The sequence below is a fragment of the Pagrus major genome, chromosome 14 (assembly GCF_040436345.1).
Source record: "Pagrus major chromosome 14, Pma_NU_1.0".
Lineage (NCBI taxonomy): Eukaryota > Metazoa > Chordata > Actinopteri > Spariformes > Sparidae > Pagrus > Pagrus major.
In genome coordinates, this window is record NC_133228.1 from 25,476,662 (window position 1) to 25,496,619 (window position 19,958).

The window sequence follows — 19,958 nt, forward strand, 5'->3', positions numbered from 1 at the left end:
TTAAATATTGAACATTTGAGGTGTTAAATGAAATGAATCTGTTTCCAGAGTATCACAGTATCGTACTGAAGGACAGTACTTGAGTAAATGTACTTCTACTGTACTCGTGTACCTGCTGGAAAACAACCTGCAGCTCAACAGAGCGACATGTGATCATTTCCATCAATAAATATTAAAACACATCTGGTTCATTCAGATAGATCCATCATACATCCGGCTGTAAACACACACACACACACATATAATGTTACATATATTCATCCCTTCCACCAGAAACCAAATCAATCAGCAGATAAACAGCCTGGTGATGGAGGCGGCCTGGTGATGGAGGCGGCCCGGTGATGGAGGCGGCCCGGTGATGGAGGCGGCCCGGTGATGGAGGCAGCTCGGCCTGGACAACATGTCTGCTCCTGCATCTCATTCACCGCGACGGCTGACTGATGGTGGAGGACCACATCTGACTGGACCACTGGACCACAGCAGAACACCTCAAAGACCGTCCGGCACCGGAGCAGCCGGTCCGTCCGCAGGTCCGCAGGTGATCGCAGCCGCTCGGCCGCACGGAGCTGAAAACGGCCGCTGGCAGCCGCCGACGTGTCGGTGTCGGTGTCGGTGCCGGTGCCGGTGTCGGTGTCGGTGTGGTTGAGCCCGGCAGCGAGCTGTTTCTGGGGGTTAGGTGTGTGTTCAGAGGCGGACTCACCGGTGAAGAGCCGAGCAGGAAGGACCGCTTCATGCTGGGTTTATCCGCGAGTCAGTGCGGCGGAGGAGGTCCGTGAAGGCAGCACACATCATGGCTGATGGGTCGTTTCGTCCGTCTGTCGGTCTGAGTGTGTGTGTGTGTGTGTGTCTGTCTGTCTGTCTGTGTGTGTGTGTGTGTGTGTGTGTCTCTGTCTGTCTGTGTGTGTGTCTCTGTGTGTGTGTGTGTGTGTCTGTCTGTCTGTCTGTCTGTGTGTCTGTCTGTCTGTCTGTCTGTGTGTGTGTGTGTGTGTGTGTGTGTGTGTGTGTGTGTGTGTGTGTGTGTGTGTGTGTGTGTCCACAGAGCTGGAGGATGAAGCTGCAGCTGAGGAGGAGGAGGAGGATGTTTTCTGAGAACAGGGGCGGACGCAGGTTCGTGGCCCCTCAGCCACCGTCGGCTGTTCAGTTACTGTCAGTGATATTAAGACGCTGAGATTCATGACGCTGGTGTTTACAGCAGTCTAAGATTATTCATGAAAATAATGTATTTTAATTGAATGTTTTATAATTTATAAACATGAAACAAACCTCAAGATAAAAGTGTGTGTGAGTTTATAGTGAAACGTTTCAAAGTGGAAAATTAACTGATTAATTTACATGATGTATCCTGATGTCATGTCTCTGTGTTCGTTTCATTTATCAGATATAAATCCTACGATGTGACGCCAGGAGGACACATGAGATGAGATGCAGTTGAATGCACGACGCCGCCTGAACGCCACCGTCAGGGTCGTGCTGCTCGGTTGCTTTAGTCTGAATCTGTGAGATAACCACGCCCACCTCATTTTCTTATTACACAGGGAAATTAAAAAAAGAGCTGGAAATGAAAGTGGTTTGTGGGGAACCTTAGCGTTAAACTTGGTGTGTGTGGTCGCCGTAGCCTGACTAGCAGCTCCCAGAAATGCACCTGCACGTCGCAGCGACGCAGATTGTAACGACTGTAATTGGTTCACTTGGGAGTTTCCTCAGTAAACACACCGACCTCTTGCCTGTTTGTCCTCTGAGTTACTTTTCACATCGTCACGGTTCTTATTCGTCCTTTAAAATGTTATGACAGTTGAAGTGATGATGTTGCGTTGCTGCCCCCCTCAGGTTTGTGTTGGTCTGGCCTGAATCTGTGAGATAACCACGCCCACCTCATTTGCATATGAAAATGAAGAGAAAAAGAGCTGGAATAAATGTTTTTATTCAATAAAAAGTCCACTGAGATAAATTAGATTTGTCCTTTCAAAACTGTTCTTTTTAAAATAAAAACATACAAATTGATTTATTGAACTACACTGACTGATTTCTATATTTGTATTTACATATATTTACATACTTATTGCCTAATTTATTAATTTAATATTTACTCAGATGTCATCCATAGTCTGGAAATGTGTTTTTATAAATAAAGAGTCTGAGCTTAATTATGAAGTCTCAACAGGTCACCTCAGGACTGAAAACCTTCTACCTCCTCCTCCTCCTCCTCCTCATCGTCACCTCACAGGTGAGTGTTCTGATGTTATTTATGACCGGGCCGATTCCTCCCTCTCTCCTCATGTGACCCGATCAGGTGGAGTCATTGATCGTTATTAATTATTAATCGTTATTCTTACAGTCGACCTTCACACCGTGACGAGCTGCAACATGTCTGCTCTATAAAAGGAAACGATGCCGTCCATCTACAGTTATTGGTCTGATGCTGACGGGGGTTGCTGTCGCAGCACGTCGCCATGGCAACCTCAGCGCTGAGGAGACGGTGATTTTCCAACAGGCCGGTCGCCATGGGAAACCAACAATGGTGCTGATGGGAGGAGGGAGGGAAGAAACAAACAGAGTTCAGTGAGAGAGACTCGAGTTTTCTGAGTCAACATCAGTGACTCAACAGAAAGATGTGATTTTATTCATTTAACGTACGGAAGCTCGTTTCTGCCGAGAGGAACAGAGAAAACGCAAAACAAAGGAAAGGTTAGAAATAATAAAACTAATTCACTGTTATGAGATATTGAGAATAAAATTGGTGTCAGCAAATCTGAGTTGATATATCATATTTTTGACGTCTTTGACATTCTCAGTTTTTAATCAAATTTTCCTCAAAGTTTTGATTTACCTTTTTAGTTTTTGTCATTTCATTTAATTCATCCTTTCCTGGTAGAAATGGGCTTCCATATAAATATAATCATATTTACAGTCAAGAAAAAAAAAACTCTTATCATTTTGACTTAATGATGCAATAATTTGGAGTCTAGTTTAGTTTTTGTCATTTCTAACATTTTCTTTTTTCTTCTTCTTTTACTTCCTGGTCCTCCATATCGAATCAACAGTGTGTCAAATGTTTATAGTCTATTAAAAATAATTAAATGTCTTTCTTCTTCGTGTCAGATCAGAGTGGACACACAGGCGTTGCCTCAGCGACTGGAGGAAGAAGGTAAGATGCTTTGTTTGAATCTTTACAGAAGCTCATTTCTGCCAAGAAAAGAAAACAAATGACAAAATTACAACTTCAGGTTGGTTCCTCTTTACTGTTTATCACTTAAAATATTGAATGATGACTTAATGTCAGTCTGAATTATTAGATTTAATCGTGCTTCTGACATCTGATGTTTAAATCATCTCCAGCTGCTTCAGCTGTTCAGCAGAACGCTGCAACTCTGTTTTACTGTGAAGCTCCAGAAATGTTCTGTGGACGACGAGACTTCACCTGACTTTATATCATCAGGAGGAGATGATGACTGAGCCTGACTTTATATCATCAGGAGGAGATGATGGCTGAGCCTGACTTTATATCATCAGGAGGAGATGATGGCTGAGCCTGACTTTATATCATCAGGAGGAGATGATGACTGAGCCTGACTTTATATCATCAGGAGGAGATGATGACTGAGCCTAACTTTATATCATCAGGAGGAGATGATGGCTGAGCCTGACTTTATATCATCAGGAGGAGATGATGGCTGAGCCTGACTTTATATCATCAGGAGGAGATGATGGCTGAGCCTGACTTTATATCATCAGGAGGAGACGATGGCTGAGCCTGACTTTATATCATCAGGAGGAGACCATAACTGAGCCTGACTTTATATCATCAGGAGGAGATGATGGCTGAGCCTGACTTTATATCATCAGGAGGAGATGATGACTGAGCCTGACTTTATATCATCAGGAGGAGATGATGACTGAGCCTAACTTTATATCATCAGGAGGAGATGATGGCTGAGCCTGACTTTATATCATCAGGAGGAGATGATGGCTGAGCCTGACTTTATATCATCAGGAGGAGATGATGGCTGAGCCTGACTTTATATCATCAGGAGGAGACGATGGCTGAGCCTGACTTTATATCATCAGGAGGAGACCATAACTGAGCCTGACTTTATATCATCAGGAGGAGACGATGGCTGAGCCTGACTTTATATCATCAGGAGGAGACGATGGCTGAGCCTGACTTTATATCATCAGGAGGAGACGATGACTGAGCCTGACTTTATATCATCAGGAGGAGATGATGACTGAGCCTGACTTTATATCATCAGGAGGAGATGATGACTGAGCCTGACTTTATATCATCAGGAGGAGACGATGGCTGAGCCTGACTTTATATCATCAGGAGGAGACGATAACTGAGCCTGACTTTATATCATCAGGAGGAGACGATGGCTGAGCCTGACTTTATATCATCAGGAGGAGACGATGGCTGAGCCTGACTTTATATCATCAGGAGGAGATGATGGCTGAGCCTGACTTCATATCATCAGGAGGAGATGATGGCTGAGCCTGACTGGACCACTGTGTGTTAACTCTGGACACCAAACAATGACAAGGTAAGAGGCTACAGGTGAACTACGGAAGCCCTGAAGGGTGAGTGAAGATTGTTTTTCTTCCATTTTGATCTAAATTGCTGTTTTTTCTGTGTTGATGACTTGAGAACTGATGTTTCAGGATTTTATTTCACAGAAAACTATTTTTGCCTCAGATTCACACATGAAAAGTAAATTCTCAATTGTTTGATGAATTTGGGTGAAAAAAATTCTCCTGACAAATTTTCTTTTTTGAGAAAAAAATGATCAATTTCTCCTGAAATCCTTTGACTTGCATGAAAAATATTCTGAAATTTAAAAACAAAACAAAGCAATGAAATGTTATTTTCCACTCAGTGAAAAAATTTTGGAAGAAAAAATCCACCTGAAATTTGGAAAAAAATGTTCTCCTTAAACACATGAAAATAAATTCTCCTTAAAAACGAGTTGGAAAATACGGAGCCCCTGAAGGGACAAGGGAGAGGAAAAAACTTGTCCCTTCAGGGGCTCCGTACATTTGAAAACCTTCCCAGTCTGTATTTTCCTCCGTTTCACACATTTTACAAAAACATTCCTCCTGAAATTGTTTTCATATGAAAAACATTTACGAAAGTTTTTTTCTCCTGAATTTCTTTTAAGATTTTACGAATTTTGAAAAACATTTTCTCCTGAAAATGTTTTTTTCCACTTGAAATTTATTTTATGACATCGTTTCATGAATCTGAAAAATGCACTGAAAAACATAAAAAAATTCCTCTGAATCTTTCTCCAACAGTTCTCAGGTCACAACGGGAGAAAACGATTTCAATCAGACACCAGAAAAAAACTTTTCTTCACTCGCCCCTCAGGGCTTCCGTAGAAAACAGAACACATTCAGACGTCGTTCTCCAGATGTTTTCTTTATTTACATGTTTTTCAAACAGTCATTGAGCATTTTGAATGCTGATTATTGACAAAACGAAACATGAACATCTCCTAAAGAGTGAAAGATGAAGATGAGCCGATACGAAGGTGAGGAGGTATTTTCTGAATGTTAAACTGACCAGCATCTGGAGACGATATGTGACAATATGATGCTTGTAGAAGAAACTATTTTAATTGATTACTGATCAGCCTTTAAACAATAAATAAACACCAAATGCAATCAGCAATTTTCAACTTCATCCCCCAAAATTTTCACTTTAAAATGCCATCAATACCCATTAATAGTGAAGTACGGTATTTTAAAGATGACGGTTTTAATGGATTATCTGCACAGTTAAAGGAACTTTTAAGGTGTTAAAACCCCTTAAAATTGATAAAATAACATTAAAGTCATCCTTAAATTCAGAATATCTCAATTTAGATGACACTTCTGTCTTATTTGGTCCATTTAATTGATTTTAAACCCTTTAATGTTACTTTGTTAATTAAAGGAGATCGTTACAACCCTTCACTTGGTGCAGAAAACCCATCATGGATATCTTGGGTTACACTAATCCAATCAATTTGACTTTTTAATCCCTTAAAATACCCTGAATTCATCCTTAAACCAGCCAAAACCACAACAAACACTTTAACCTGAGTCCAGGTGTTTGATAGAAAATGACATTAATCATTAATAAACGATGTAGATCTTAATTTACACATTTACATTAATTTGAAATATTTGACAAAATGCTCTTGAATGAGTTGAAGATGTTATTCAGGTTCTGACGAGCTTTGAAACAACTAATTAATTCTAAAAGTTGTTTAAATCAACAGGAAGGTTCTGGTTCTAACGGCTCTCTGGACTCAGGTGAAGGCGTCTGCCGTGTGTCAGGGTTCAGTAAAGGTCTTGAGTTGTTCCTTCACTCGTCATCAGGCCAAAATATGTTGGAGCGAGCGAAGCAGTTTCTACTGCAGGAGGGTAACATGTTCCTGAACAGGTCCGACTGATCTGAATGAACTGTTCATACAAAAAGCTTCATCACAGTCTCATTATTTACAGGATAGACACAGAATATTTACAGCAGCTTCACGAGAAGACGAACGCTGCAGCCAGACTCCGTTTCTTAACCTCTCAGGCCTCCGTCCAGCGTCAGAGTCCCGAACCTGAAGGACGAACGTCACAAGTTAACGTCTCATCGTCTGTCAGCTCCCTGATACACGACAGCCCTCACAATGTAAGTGGAGTGCGCCAGTGTGGAAACCTTCTAGGCCCGGGGCTAATGGAGCCTTTGGCCCTGGGTCCGTTAGCCCGGGGCTAATGGGGCCAACAGCACCGTTAGCCCGGGGCTAATGGGGCCAACAGCTCCGTTAGCCCGGGGCTAATGGGGCCAACAGCTCCGTTAGCCTTGGGCCCATTAGCCCTGGGCTAGCTCCATTAATGGAGCCATTAGCCCCGGGCTAACGGGGCCAACAGCTCCATTAGCCCGGGGCTAATGGAGCCTTTGGCCTGGGCCCCATTAGCCCCGGGCTAACGGAGCCTTTGGCCTGGGCCCCATTAGCCCCGGGCCAAAGGCTCCATTAGCCCCGGGCTAACGGAGCTGTTGGCCCCATTAGCCCATTAGGCCCGGGCTAACAGGGCCAACAGCTCCGTTAGCCCGGGCCTAATGGGGCCTTTGGCCCTGGGCCCATTAGCCCCGGGCTAGCTCCATTAATGCAGCCGTTAGCCCATTAGCCCTGGGCTAGCTCCATTAATGGAGCCATTAGCCCCGGGCTAACGGGGCCGTTAGCCCGGGGCTAATGGAGCCTTTGGCCCTGGGCCCATTAGCCCCGGGCCAAAGGCTCCATTAATGGCCCCATTAGGCCCGGGCTAACAGGGCCAACAGCTCCGTTAGCCCGGGCCTAATGGAGCCTTTGGCCCTGGGCCCATTAGCCCGCGCTAGCTCCATTAATGCAGCCGTTAGCCCATTAGCCCTGGGCTAATGGGGCCAACAGCTCCGTTAGCCCAGGGCTAATGGAGCCTTTGGCCCTGGGCCCATTAGCCCTGGGCCCATTAGCCCCGGGCCAAAGGCTCCATTAGCCCCGGGCTAGCTCCATTAATGGCCCCATTAGCCCATTAGGCCCGGGCAAACAGGGCCAACAGCTCCGTTAGCCCGGGCCTAATGGAGCCTTTGGCCCTGGGCCCATTAGCCCCGGGCTAGCTCCCTGGGCTAATGGGGCCAACAGCTCTGTTAGCCCTGGGCCCATTAGCCCTGGGCTAGCTCCATTAATGGAGCCATTAGCCCCGGGCTAATGGGGCCAACAGCTACGTTAGCCCGGGGCTAATGGAGCCTTTGGCCCTGGGCCCATTAGCCCCGGGCCAAAGGCTCAATTAGCCCCGGGCTAGCTCCATTAATGCAGCCGTTAGCCCATTAGCCCTGGGCTAATGGGGCCAACAGCTCTGTTAGCCCTGGGCCCATTAGCCCTGGGCTAGCTCCATTAATGGAGCCATTAGCCCCGGGCTAATGGGGCCAACAGCTACGTTAGCCCGGGGCTAATGGAGCCTTTGGCCCTGGGCCCATTAGCCCCGGGCCAAAGGCTCAATTAGCCCCGGGCTAGCTCCATTAATGCAGCCGTTAGCCCATTAGCCCTGGGCTAATGGGGCCAACAGCTCTGTTAGCCCTGGGCCCATTAGCCCTGGGCTAGCTCCATTAATGGAGCCATTAGCCCCGGGCTAATGGGGCCAACAGCTACGTTAGCCCGGGGCTAATGGAGCCTTTGGCCCTGGGCCCATTAGCCCCGGGCTAGCTCCATTAATGCAGCCGTTAGCCCATTAGCCCTGGGCTAATGGGGCCAACAGCTCCGTTAGCCCTGGGCCCATTAGCCCCTGGCCAAAGGCTCCATTAGCCCTGGGCCAGCTCCATTAATGGAGCCGTTAGCCCATTAGCACGTGAGAAACTCAGTACACAGTTTCCCCCTGCTTCCAGTGTTTGTGCTAAGCTAAGCCGGTGTGTGTCGTGCTGTCTGACCTTTCTAAGAAGTGGTTGTTCTCTGCCAGCTCTTTGACGACTCCCTCCATCTCCTCCTTCAGCTTCTTCATCCTGGACAAACGACATGGAGGCACTCAGTTACTCACCAGCACAGTACTTTTACTCGAGTACAAATCTGAGGTACATGTGCTTTACTCTTTTCAGTCCTCTTACTACCTCTACCTGACAGCGTTAGTTACTTAAAAATTCATATTTTAACACACAAACATGAAGAGATCATTAATCAGATGTTTTGTTATAAAGCAGTTTGTACAATTTCCTGGTTAGAATCAGAATCTTTTTATTGTCATTGCACAAGTGTACAACGAGTATTTCACACAAACGAGTTTGAGTAGTTTTTGTACATGAAGTGATCAATTAACTAATTATCTTGATGAATGAGTTGATGATGAAGAGACTCACCCCAGCGTCATCTCCACCAGCGTGTTCTGACTCAGGTACGCCTGAGACTTCATCCCACTGGACACCAGAGGAAGGACCTTCTGAGGCAGCTGTTCCTGCAGCTGGACGGACACACACACACACACACACACACACACACACACACACACACACACACACACACACACACACACACACACACACACACACACACACACACACACAGTTTAATAACCATAAACATGTTTCATGGTGTGATTACAGCCTCTGTGGTCTCATGTTCAAGTGATCAGTTAACGGGTATTTCTGGACGTATTTCGTGTCGTAGAACAAAACATGAGAACGTCTCCTCTGTCAGACTGTCTCAGGTTTGATGTGAAGCTGCTCTCAGGTCAGCTGACGCTCGTGGTCACGTGACCAGGTGCTGTGTAGGTGCAGGTGTAGCTCACCTTGATGGCTCTCTCCATCAGCATCGTCACCTCCTTCTCGATGCTGATCAGCTGACCAGACAGACCGAGCAGCTGCTTCCTCACATGATGAACCTTCCTGAAACACAAACATGAGCACGCGTCAGCACACACACACACACACACACACACTGTCGCTTGGCAACAGAGACATCAGGCCCACTTCCTGTCGGTGTGTGTGCAGTGTTTTTACCTCATCCACTCCTCGCTCTTGGAGATGAAGAGGCGATACTTCATGGCGCACTCCTCCGTGAACAGAGAGCGAGCTTTACTGGCATGAAGCACCAACTTCTGTCTGTCACACGCACACACACACACACGCACACACACACACAGACACACACAGGTCAGGACCTCAAAGTAAAGCCTGGCGCTGAGTACACACTGATGTGCTGCCCTCTGCAGGCAGAGAGCAGAAACTACAGCCACTCAGGATCTGCCGCCTGCTGCGCTCTACATGAGGACTTCAAGTTTCAGTACAACACACGTTTGCTCAGTTTACAGGTTAAAGGACTCCAGTGTTTTTCTGTTTTATCCAGTATTATTCACTTTTATATTCAAATCAATATAACTGCTGTACGTCTGTGGTAAAGACTGCAGTAATACTCAACATTAGAGGTACAGATGTCACAGTCAGATATTCTGATGACATTTTGATTAAATGTGTTACTATGAAAAAGTATTTGAGCCACATCGAGGAAACACTGACACAAAAAGTCAAAATATAATGAAAATAAAGTCAAAAATGTTTAAAAAAAAAATTGTGGAAGTTTTTTCTAAAGAAAATTTGATTTTTGAATGATATGTACGAGAAAAAAGTTACATTACTACCAAAATAAAGTGGTTATTTTTAACAGAAAAAAGACCAAATATGAAAATAAAGCAGCAATTTTATGAGACAAAAGTCATTTTTTGGGGAAAATTTTTCAAATTTTTTTTTTAGCATTAAATTGTAAATTCATAAGAATTTTTTAAAAATCTTTAGAAGAAAAAAAATTTTTTTCGGGGGCAAAAATTAAATGATTTTTTTTTTAGAGAATTAAGTTGTTTATGTACAAGAAAAAAGTTGAATTACTATGAAATTAAAGTTGTAATTTTTAGCAGAAAAAAGACAAAATATTATGAAAATAAAGCAGCAATTTTTTGAGAAAAAAGTCGAAATTATTTGGAAGAAATTGTCAAATTCTTTTGAGAATTAATTCAAAAATCTATGAGAAAAAAAAGTTAACATTTTTTAAGATTTTTTGGGGGGAAATTAAGTTGTTGCATGAAACAGAGGAAAAAGAAATTAGACATTTTTTGGAGAAAAAAAAAGGTTGAATTTTTTTGAGAATTAAATTGTAATTTTTAAACAGAAAAAAGACTAAATATGAAAATAAAGCAGCAATTTTAGTTGCTAGTTAGTTTTTTGGGGGAAATAAGAGTCAAATTTAGTTTGTCTCAGTTTTGAGACAAAAGTCTACATTTTTGAGAATGAAGTTGTAAATGTAAATTTCCCAAAAGTTGATTTATTATGAAAATCAAGTCGTAGTTTTTAGCAGAAAAGAGTTGAATTATTATTTTGAAAATAAAGCGACAGCTTCATGAGAAAAAGTCAAATTCTTTTGAAAAAAATGTTAATTTACGAGGAAAGAGCTGAGATGTCTGAAGAACAAAATGTTGATTTTTGGGGGAGAATGAAGTTGTTGTACGACAAGAAACATTTTCCCTCGTTAATTCACAATTTTTTTAAAAAGTCGACGTTTTTTAAAAACTTTGTCTCTTTTCTGCTAAAAATTACGACTTTACTTTCATAATAATTCAACTTTTTTCGGGGAAATTTATGATTTAATTCTCTTTTTTTTCTCTTTCACTTTGCACATTTACAACTTCATTCTCAAAATAATTCAACTTTTGTCTCATAAAATTGCTGCTTTATTTTCACAATAATAATTCAACTTTTTTCCACTAACAATATTTTTTCCACGAGGAAATGAAATCTTCCGTTTTGTTGGTTGATGGTGATTTATTCTCCTAAAAGTTCTGTTGATTTTATTGAAATTTTACAATTTTTTTTCTTTGTATACATTTTTTTTATCTTGTAAAAATCACAATATTCTTATTAAACTGAGACTTTCATCATGATTTTATTCTCTTCTTTTCCCTCAGTGTGGCCCGAACATCTGTGGCGTCACTGAGGTCTGATAAAAACTGATCAGGCAACTTACTTGTCAAATTTGTGGATCTGCTCTTCGTTGTACGGCAGACCTGAACACACAGAGTCACATGTGACGTTATTGATCGATTCTGAGTCGATTCTGCTGCGTCAGCAGCTCAAAATTAAAACTGGATTCAAAGACATTCAGAGAATGATTAATAAAGGCTGTACACATTGAAAAATCAGCACTGAGATCAGGGTTTCCAGCTCAAACTGGGAGCATGTTAGCATGCTGATGTTAGCATTTAGCTTTGAGGCAGTGTCTCAGTAAAGCTCACAGAGCTCGTTTCTCTTTAAGGTGCACAGCATCTCTGTGAAGATGGTAACAATACTGAGTATGCAACAGAAAAATATCTGCCTCAACATCCTCATAGCTAACCAGTTTTTACAGCTAACTAGCATTAGCCTCCTGTCTGTGTGGGTGGACTCACGTCTCTCTGCTTTGTCCTTCTTGAACTGTTGGTAGATGGCTGTGATGGCGTCCAGCAGCACTTTGATTTTCTCCACACTGCAGAGACAAGCTCACCATCACACACACCATCACACAGATCACAGATATCACTGCATGTAAACACACACAGCCTTACTTCCTGTCCTCGGGGTGCGTCCCCACTTGTTGTGTCCAGCCGTCGGTCAGCAGGCCGCCTGAGAGGAACTTACTCTTGATGTCTTGTGTCGTTCGTTCAATCGGCTCCAAAGAGCTGGAGATCTGAACACACAGCAGAATGTAGAAGAAGTCATAAGCACAGAAACAGCGACAGGACCCCAGAGACTCTGTTCACACCTGACATTAACATGCATCACTTCCCCGTCACTGACAAACAGACGCCATGTTTCTACTCAAAGACAGAAAGAAGTTCATGTAGAACATTTGCTGAATTCACAAGAAGGAACAAATAAGTCAGAATCAGTCAGAGACAGAGTTTCACACCGTTTATAAAGTGTCTCCAACTCAACAACTCTTAAAATCACTACATTTGTTAAAGGAGTCTGGTGCTGTTGTGTTACTGGTTCAATGAAACAGACAGTGTGTCCACAAACATGTGCTGCTGACAGAGACCCAACATGTCATTATCATATTCTTCTTGTTCCTTTGTGAGTATGTTGTGGTCATCAGGATGGATGATGACAGCAGGTGTGAACTGGGCCTCTGTGACTGAATACAAAGTCTCTGAACCACCTCGATGTGAAAAATAAAGCGAGCACTCACTCTGAGAACTTTCTTGTGCATGTCTGAGATCTCGTCGTATTCTGACGACAGCATGTTGGCCTGCATCAACACCTCGAACCTGCACGACAGGAAGTCATGTGATGATGTGACAGGTGTAACAGCTGATGGACTGCAGGTACATGAAAAGTGTTAGTGTGTGTGTGTGTGTGTGTGTGTGTGTCACTCACAGCTGTTCGGTCTTCTCCAGGATCTGTGTGCAGTAGTTGCACAGATGGAAAACCTCAGACTTCTTGTGTAGAATCTCACTGTAGTCCTCCTTCATCAGCTCACTGGACACATGAGGACACATGAGGACATGAGGACACATGAGGACACATGAGGACACATGAGGACACATTCAGTTCTGTCTCATCGTGAACAAACCTCAGCAGAATCAAACTGTTCATAATGTTTGTTATCTCTGTGTCTGTGTTTATAACATTAAAGTAAATGTCACCAGGTTTTATTTGACTTTTTTCAACACGGGTCATGAAACTGGATCAGTCTCCTGAATGTTCTGATCCACCTCGTGGTTATAAAGGAGGATGGCAGCAGACAGGAAGTGAGCTAAATCACCGGGGGGTCGGTCCCTCAGCCAAGCGTATCTGCATCTTTGAGTCAAAACAGTCTGAAGTGAACTTACTTCAAACCTCGAACTCCTTTCCGCACCAGTTCCTGATAAACCAGCAGAGACTCTGACGTTTTCCATAAATGTCCAACATCACCAGCAAAAGTCTGCAGAACAATGACAAACATTTAATAATCATTACAGAACAAAACAGGTTTCAATCCTCCGTCATGTTTTCAGGAGTGTTTGTAGTCATTAAAGCAGCCGGATCGTTCAGCAGAGCAACAGGTGGAGCAGCGCTCATCACTGTGCTGCGTCAGTACCTTTGCGTAGCTGGCGTCCAGGTCCAGGTCGTAGCGAGGCTGAACTTTAGGAGGACTCGCTGTGGAGACAAAAACAGTTTGAAATGATTAAAGCTTCCTGGAGTTCAGACACAAACACATCTGACACGATTCACCAGAGAGAAGCATGAAAGGAAAAGAGGAACAGGAAGCTGCGTACGGTCTTCAAAGATCAGCCCCACGGTGGCCACGGACTCGCGGCTCACGAGCATGATGGGATTGTCTCTGGAGGTTTTGGGGAAGGTCTTGGCCTGGCGGTTGGGGTCGAGGACGAGGCGGCGGCCCTCGTACAGCAGCTCCTGGTTGTGCAGCGGGATGCTGCTCCTGCGGGACAGCAGCTCCTGGAACAGCGCCGCCCTGTGGACACATGAAGAACAGCAGCTGTCAGATACACAGTGAAGGAGTTTACATCCAGAGAGGACAAACATGAAGAAACAGTCCAGGTCCAGGTCCAGGTCTGAGGGCTAAGCCTGCCTCCTGATAAGTTCTGTGGTAGAAGATCCAGTTCATGAAACTCTCGTGTTTTAAGAATTTATTCTGGTATTTCAACAACGCAGTCGAGACATTTAGAGGATGAAGTCAAAATCTGTTTAACAAAGTTTTTTCAAGAAATTTAAAAAAAATGTGAATATAAAATCGAAATAATTCAACAATGCAGTTGTACAAATTTGTAACCAAGTTAACAGAACATCTGGTCTGACTGAGCAACAGAAACGTTTCCTGTGGTCGTGACTTCCTGTCTTACGTGTTGTACTCGTGGATGTAGACGTGGTGCAGCGTGGCCTGCTGCAGACTGAACACGTAGACCACGGTCCGGTGCAGGATGTCATTGGTCTCAGCGAAGAACTGGTCGAAGCCCCAGCACTTCTCCTGATCAGCCTCCAGGATGTTGGCGAGCACCGGAGTCAGGAGGCTCTGAAGGCCCCTGAAACACCAGAACGTGTGTGAGATGAACTGAACCACATCAGCTGAGAGGTTCTGTGAGTGATGACTTCTGTCTGTCACTGGTTCAGACTGAACATCCAACAGCTGTGACCACATGTGACATCAGTACCTCCTTTATGCTCATTAAACGTTTGATGCTAACGTTACTTTGTCAAAGTCACCGTTACTTTTTAAAGCTGATATTATTTCTCTGGAGTCAACACACTCGCACCAAACACTGGCTGATGTCACCTTCTGTGATGCAGGTCACTGATTTTACACAAGTATAATTCATTCATCTTCCAGATTAGACAACACAAACAGACGTGTGTGTGAGTGAAGGTGTAAATGTAAAAACACTGAGTGTGTGTGAGTTTCTGAGGAACTCAACATGACGACAAACACCGACTCTTACTTGGACAGACTGCAGGACACCGGCATCTCCGTGCTCCACTCGATCTTCCCGTTCTCACACTTCTGATGGCCGGAGATCGTCCCAGACGGTTTCTCTGTGATGATTTTATACCTGCGAGGGACGAACAGCTCATCAGTGTCGTGTTTTAATGTTTGGTGTCACCTCCGTAACGCTCAGTCCTCCTCTTACATGACTTCTTTGTTCCTGCGCGGTCCTTCAAACGGTCTGAACGGGAGGCTGCCGGTGGCGGCGTGGTAAAACGTGACCCCGATGCTCCACAGATCCACCGTGGCTCCGTATTTCTTCTGGTGGTCTTTTCTCAGCACGGCTCGCTCGTACATGTCAGGGTGCTGCACAGGAAACACATGAAGAAGAGTTCAACAGGAAGTTCAAGACTTCACGTGGAGTCCTGTGAAACTGTGATGAGCATTTTTCATGTTTTCTAACATTTTAAAGAGCGACTGATGAAAAACGTTTGGACACTACTGTTAGCAGCTGTTACATTGTCCTCTGATCGTCCTCACCAGGTATTCCTCGGTGCCGTACAAAGACACAAACTGCTCGTCGTCCTCCAGCTCTCTGGCTGCTCCGAAGTCTGTCAGTTTGTAGACGGAGCGTCCGTCCTCTCCGATCACACGCATGATGTTTCCTGGTTTGATGTCCCGGTGAACAATGCCGTACTCTCTCAGGTGGTTCATACCTGCCACTGGAGACACAACAGCCAACCAGAGAACAGCTCAGAGTCGGGTAAATGTTTCAAAGTCCTAAATATGACGGCAATTAATGAGTGAAAACAGAATTCCTCAAGTCAGTGGACTCGAAGTGGAGGTAAAGTTTTCAAACTGTCCCTCACCGACATCGTGCAGAACTATGAGGAACTCGTCCTCGGGAAGTCCGTAAGCGTTGGACGACTCCTCCAACACCGTGTAGAGACTGCCACAGGGACAGTACTCCATCACCAGCACTTTGTGACGAGTGTTGGACTGAGAGGAGGAAGAAGAGGAGGTCAGAAACATGTTGACGCCGAGTTAATCTCACAGAATATAACTGAAGGAAAACTGCTTTAATGCTAACATCACCTTTCTTATGCAACTGTAGTGTCATTCTGTCAACGCAAACTACGACAAAAGTGTTTTCTTCTTTTTTAACGAGACTAAAGCAACAAGAGAGCCGTCAAATAATGAACTACGACGACGTGTTACAGTTTTCATCAACAATTAAAATGTGAGACGGACGAACGGACAAATGAACCAATTAAAGTTTTAATGAGTTTAACTGAACGTGTCTCTGGAATCAAAGTGTGTCCTCATCTACAATCATCTGCAGCGGAGACAGGAACAAGCGCTCACTGACCTCCTCCTCCACAGCGAACAGTTTGACGATGTTCTTGTGGTTGAGTTTCTTCAGAACCTCGAACTCTCTCATCTGGACGTCGAGCGGCCTCAGAAAGCTCAGGTTGTTAAACACCTTGACGGCGTACAGGTCCCCAGTTTTCTACAGTTGGACAGACAAACACGCAGTTAGACACATGACACACTTTACATCAAACACTTTTCTTGGGTTTCCCGACATAAATTAAATAAAACTCAAACTTCCCAAAGAGAAAAGTAACAGAACGAATCTCTACACTTTCACAGACGTACAGTGGAAACGACCTGAGGCGGCAGCGTTTAATGAGATCAGACCAGGTTCAGACGGATCCTCACACTTTAAAGATTCAGGACGAAGGTTTGGGGAAATTCCCTCCCGGTGGAGTTTACAGCCTGGAGCGGTTCTGGATCGACTATAAACACAAAGTGTGACGTCTGATCTGTGGAGGTGGAGAACAAACCGTCTGTGTTCAGCTCGTTCTGCCTCCTCTGAGCTCTGACAACTACCTCCTGAACTCTCTCTCGTTTTGTGTGACGAGCAGCTGTCGTCTGCTCAGAACCAGGCTGCAGTGAGACCTCATGCTGACCCAGAGGTTCAGATCAGGGCCGATACCGATCATTAATCCAGGAGACGATGATCGATAACTGGAGCTGATTTACATCAACAGGAAATATAAAACTCTGATTCTCAAAGTGGAGAACGTCACTGACGACAATTTACTCAACGACTGTTCTCGTGTTTCTACTTTTACTCCATTATTTGATCACTTTAGTTACTTTGCAGATTCAGATTACTCAGTTCTGATCAGCTGTTATTTGTGACATCAGAGACAAAGTCCTGTATTTTTACATTCATTTGTTTTAACACTGGTGATCGTAGAAATGCTGACTACCGGCCTCGATCACCAGCCTGTCCTGTAGCTCCTGGTTTGACTTGTATTGTTCAGATAACCTGTCAGGAGTGTTTCCAGCCTCTCCTGATCAGAGATCTGTCACTCTGACCCGCTCACTGACCCGCTCAGTGACCCGCTCACTGACCCGCTCAGTGACCCATCAGCGATCGGCTCTGTTGGTTCCTACCTTGTGTCTGCCGCGGTAAACGTTGGCCGTGGCTCCCTGACCCAGCAGGTCTGAGATGAGCCACAGGTAGTTGGTGGTGCTCTGCATCGTGTCGGCGGCAAGTGATCCTGAAAACACACAAACAGCTGAACAGTCACACAGAAACCGATCGACATAATCAATAAACCAGAGACCAGCAGGGCTGAGGATCAAACTGTCACACGGTTCGTCATGATAACTTTGTCTTTCATCAGATAGTTTGATTTTAATTAATTAATCTAATATTAATGTAAGTTTATATTTCGCTGCCTGCAAAATCATTTATGGACGACTGAAAGTGCCAAAATCAAAAAACAAATAGAGAAATAAAAGCCTCAGTAAATAAATGAAGATGTCATTAAACGCTCCACAAACGTTAAAAATAAATGTAGATTTTATAAAATCTGACATCAACTGATATTTCTGTTTAAATTTGCTTCTGTATTCATTGGACTTTGTATTAATTTCCCTGTTTTGCCAATTAATTGTACATGTGATTATTTTCTTAATATTTTGGTTGCATTCATTAATTTATTTACTTTTGGCTCATTGATTGATCGACATCAGAGTTTACAGATCGACTATCGGTCCCACAGAAGCGGTCACCTGAGACAGAAACGCCTCGGACAGAAACACACATTAATCAATAATTAATTTAAAATCAATACAAGAAATATGAGTCTTCCTTTGTCTTTGACATAACCTTTAACGCTAATAATATTTTTCTTATACCAACGTTACTTTTTTATGCTGACATGATTATTTCTGGGCTCAAATCACTTTTTAATGACAAAATCATTTTTCTAAAGCTAATATCAGCTTTCTAATGTGAACCTTCCTGTTTGAATGTTAAACCTTCCTTTCTTTGATGCTTCCGATGTTTCACTCCACCATCAGTGTGGATTCATTCATCATCATACATCATTTTAAAGTGACTGTCCACTTCACACAGTGCGGTGAACCTCATGTGGTTTTGAAGAAATTATTGAGGTTCATTAAAAACTAATACAGGAATAAATACATTAACCAATAATTCATCTAAAAATTCATATAATACATTAAAACTTAAATATAAATCAATAAAATAATAAAAATTAACAACAATATAATAAATTAAACAATATAATAAATTAAACAATACATATAAATATAAATATAAATAAAATAAATATATACAGAAGCAAACTAAAACAGAATTTTCCATTTGCGTCACATCTTATAATTTCGGAGCGTTTGATGACGTATTAATTTATTAATCGGGTCATGTATGTTATTATTTCGACACTTCCGGTCCTCCACACTCACGACGTCAGCGCGTAATCGTGACGTAATCGTGACGTAGCGGCGTGTCGGTGGGAAATTCCCGTTTCAGGCCTGAAACAACAAAAAACCTGCGGAGAGAAGAAGAATCCGCCGCGGACACGATGACACAGCGTCTTTATCACGGCGGGCTGCCGGAACCGGGACCGGGACCGGGACCGGAACCGCTCCTGCCGCCCGTCACCAACACACCAACACCAACACCAACACACTGATTTACCTGCTCAGGTGACGAGCCAGGACTGACAGCAGCTAACGTTAGCGCATCAATGAGCAAACAGCAGCGCAGTTAGCGGCCGGAACATCAGCTGACTGCCCGTCCGTCGGTGCCGAACGGCTCGGTTCGCTGCGACCTGCTTTATTTTCACTTTCTGTCGGCGGACGTCGACGCAGAAACGGGAACTGAAGGCGGTGGTTTAAACCTGCGCGGTGCTAACAAGCTAACCGTCCTCACGGCGACAGAGCCGCGGGGCCGCTGCTGAACGCGCCGAGCTACGAACTGGCGCCGGGAACGAAGTCTGCGCGCGTTTGTTCGCGTTTAAATTAATGTTTTTATTGTGTTTATTTCCTCACCCGTCTGTCTGCGGCCCAGTCCTCTGCTTCCGCTGTTCCCCGGTCATGTGACGGGAGCGGGCCAATGAGCGCTCAGAGTGGGGCAAAGGGGCGTGTCATGGAGTTACCGTAGTACTCAGAATATGAGCGACAGGTTGAAATGATGCGCCTCTTTTAGCTTCTGATACGAGTTATAAATAACTCTTAACGCACTGTTCTCCTCCAGGTTGTTCTCCTGCAGGTTGTTCTCCTCCAGGTTGTTCTCCTCCAGGTTGTTCTCCTCCAGGGTTCATCGCTCATCCAACCTGCACTAACATCAGTTTGTACCACCGCGGCACATACAGCTCATTGTGCACATTCCTGGCTGTGATAGGTTATTACGGTATCTGCAAACTAGCGTGAAATCTTCCCGGAAATCAAAACCAGCCTGGAGACAACTGATCAATACTCTGATCAATACTCTGATCAATACTCTGATCAATACTCTGATCAATACTCTGATCAGTACTTCAGTCTGTGGACATGCATGTAGATATGTGATGGTTACTTTATATTATATTTTAAAGAACTGGAAGTTGCCTGTTTGCTGCATGATGTTGCTGAAAAGATGCTAAATTAATAAATATATTTTATTTACATTAAAAACAAGGAAAAATACTATAAAAT

The 19,958-nt window shown here is 43.8% G+C and overlaps 1 protein-coding gene across 2 annotated transcripts; it reads right to left on the reverse strand.

Moving 5' to 3' along the window:
* Window positions 1–5,397: 5,397 nt before the first annotated feature.
* Window positions 5,398–19,363, reverse strand: tbk1 (TANK-binding kinase 1). 2 transcript variants are annotated; one of them, XM_073481061.1, is made up of 21 exons: window positions 19,314–19,363; window positions 17,403–17,509; window positions 16,306–16,446; window positions 15,806–15,935; window positions 15,477–15,658; window positions 15,142–15,302; window positions 14,953–15,063; window positions 14,359–14,538; window positions 13,774–13,970; window positions 13,596–13,654; window positions 13,348–13,439; window positions 12,893–12,994; window positions 12,705–12,783; window positions 12,082–12,203; window positions 11,926–12,002; window positions 11,505–11,544; window positions 9,491–9,592; window positions 9,280–9,376; window positions 8,852–8,952; window positions 8,429–8,500; window positions 5,398–6,587 (listed from the first exon to the last, which is right to left on the reverse strand). In XM_073481061.1, the coding sequence occupies exons 2-21, from the start codon at window positions 17,487–17,489 to the stop codon at window positions 6,548–6,550; spliced, it is 2,172 nt and encodes a 723-aa protein (XP_073337162.1). In that variant the 5' UTR covers window positions 17,490–17,509; window positions 19,314–19,363; the 3' UTR covers window positions 5,398–6,547. The 2 variants fall into 2 exon arrangements, with proteins under 2 accessions (XP_073337162.1, XP_073337163.1); XM_073481062.1 differs by lacking the exon at window positions 19,314–19,363 and adding an exon at window positions 18,961–19,253.
* Between the last annotated feature and the right edge of the window lie 595 nt (window positions 19,364–19,958).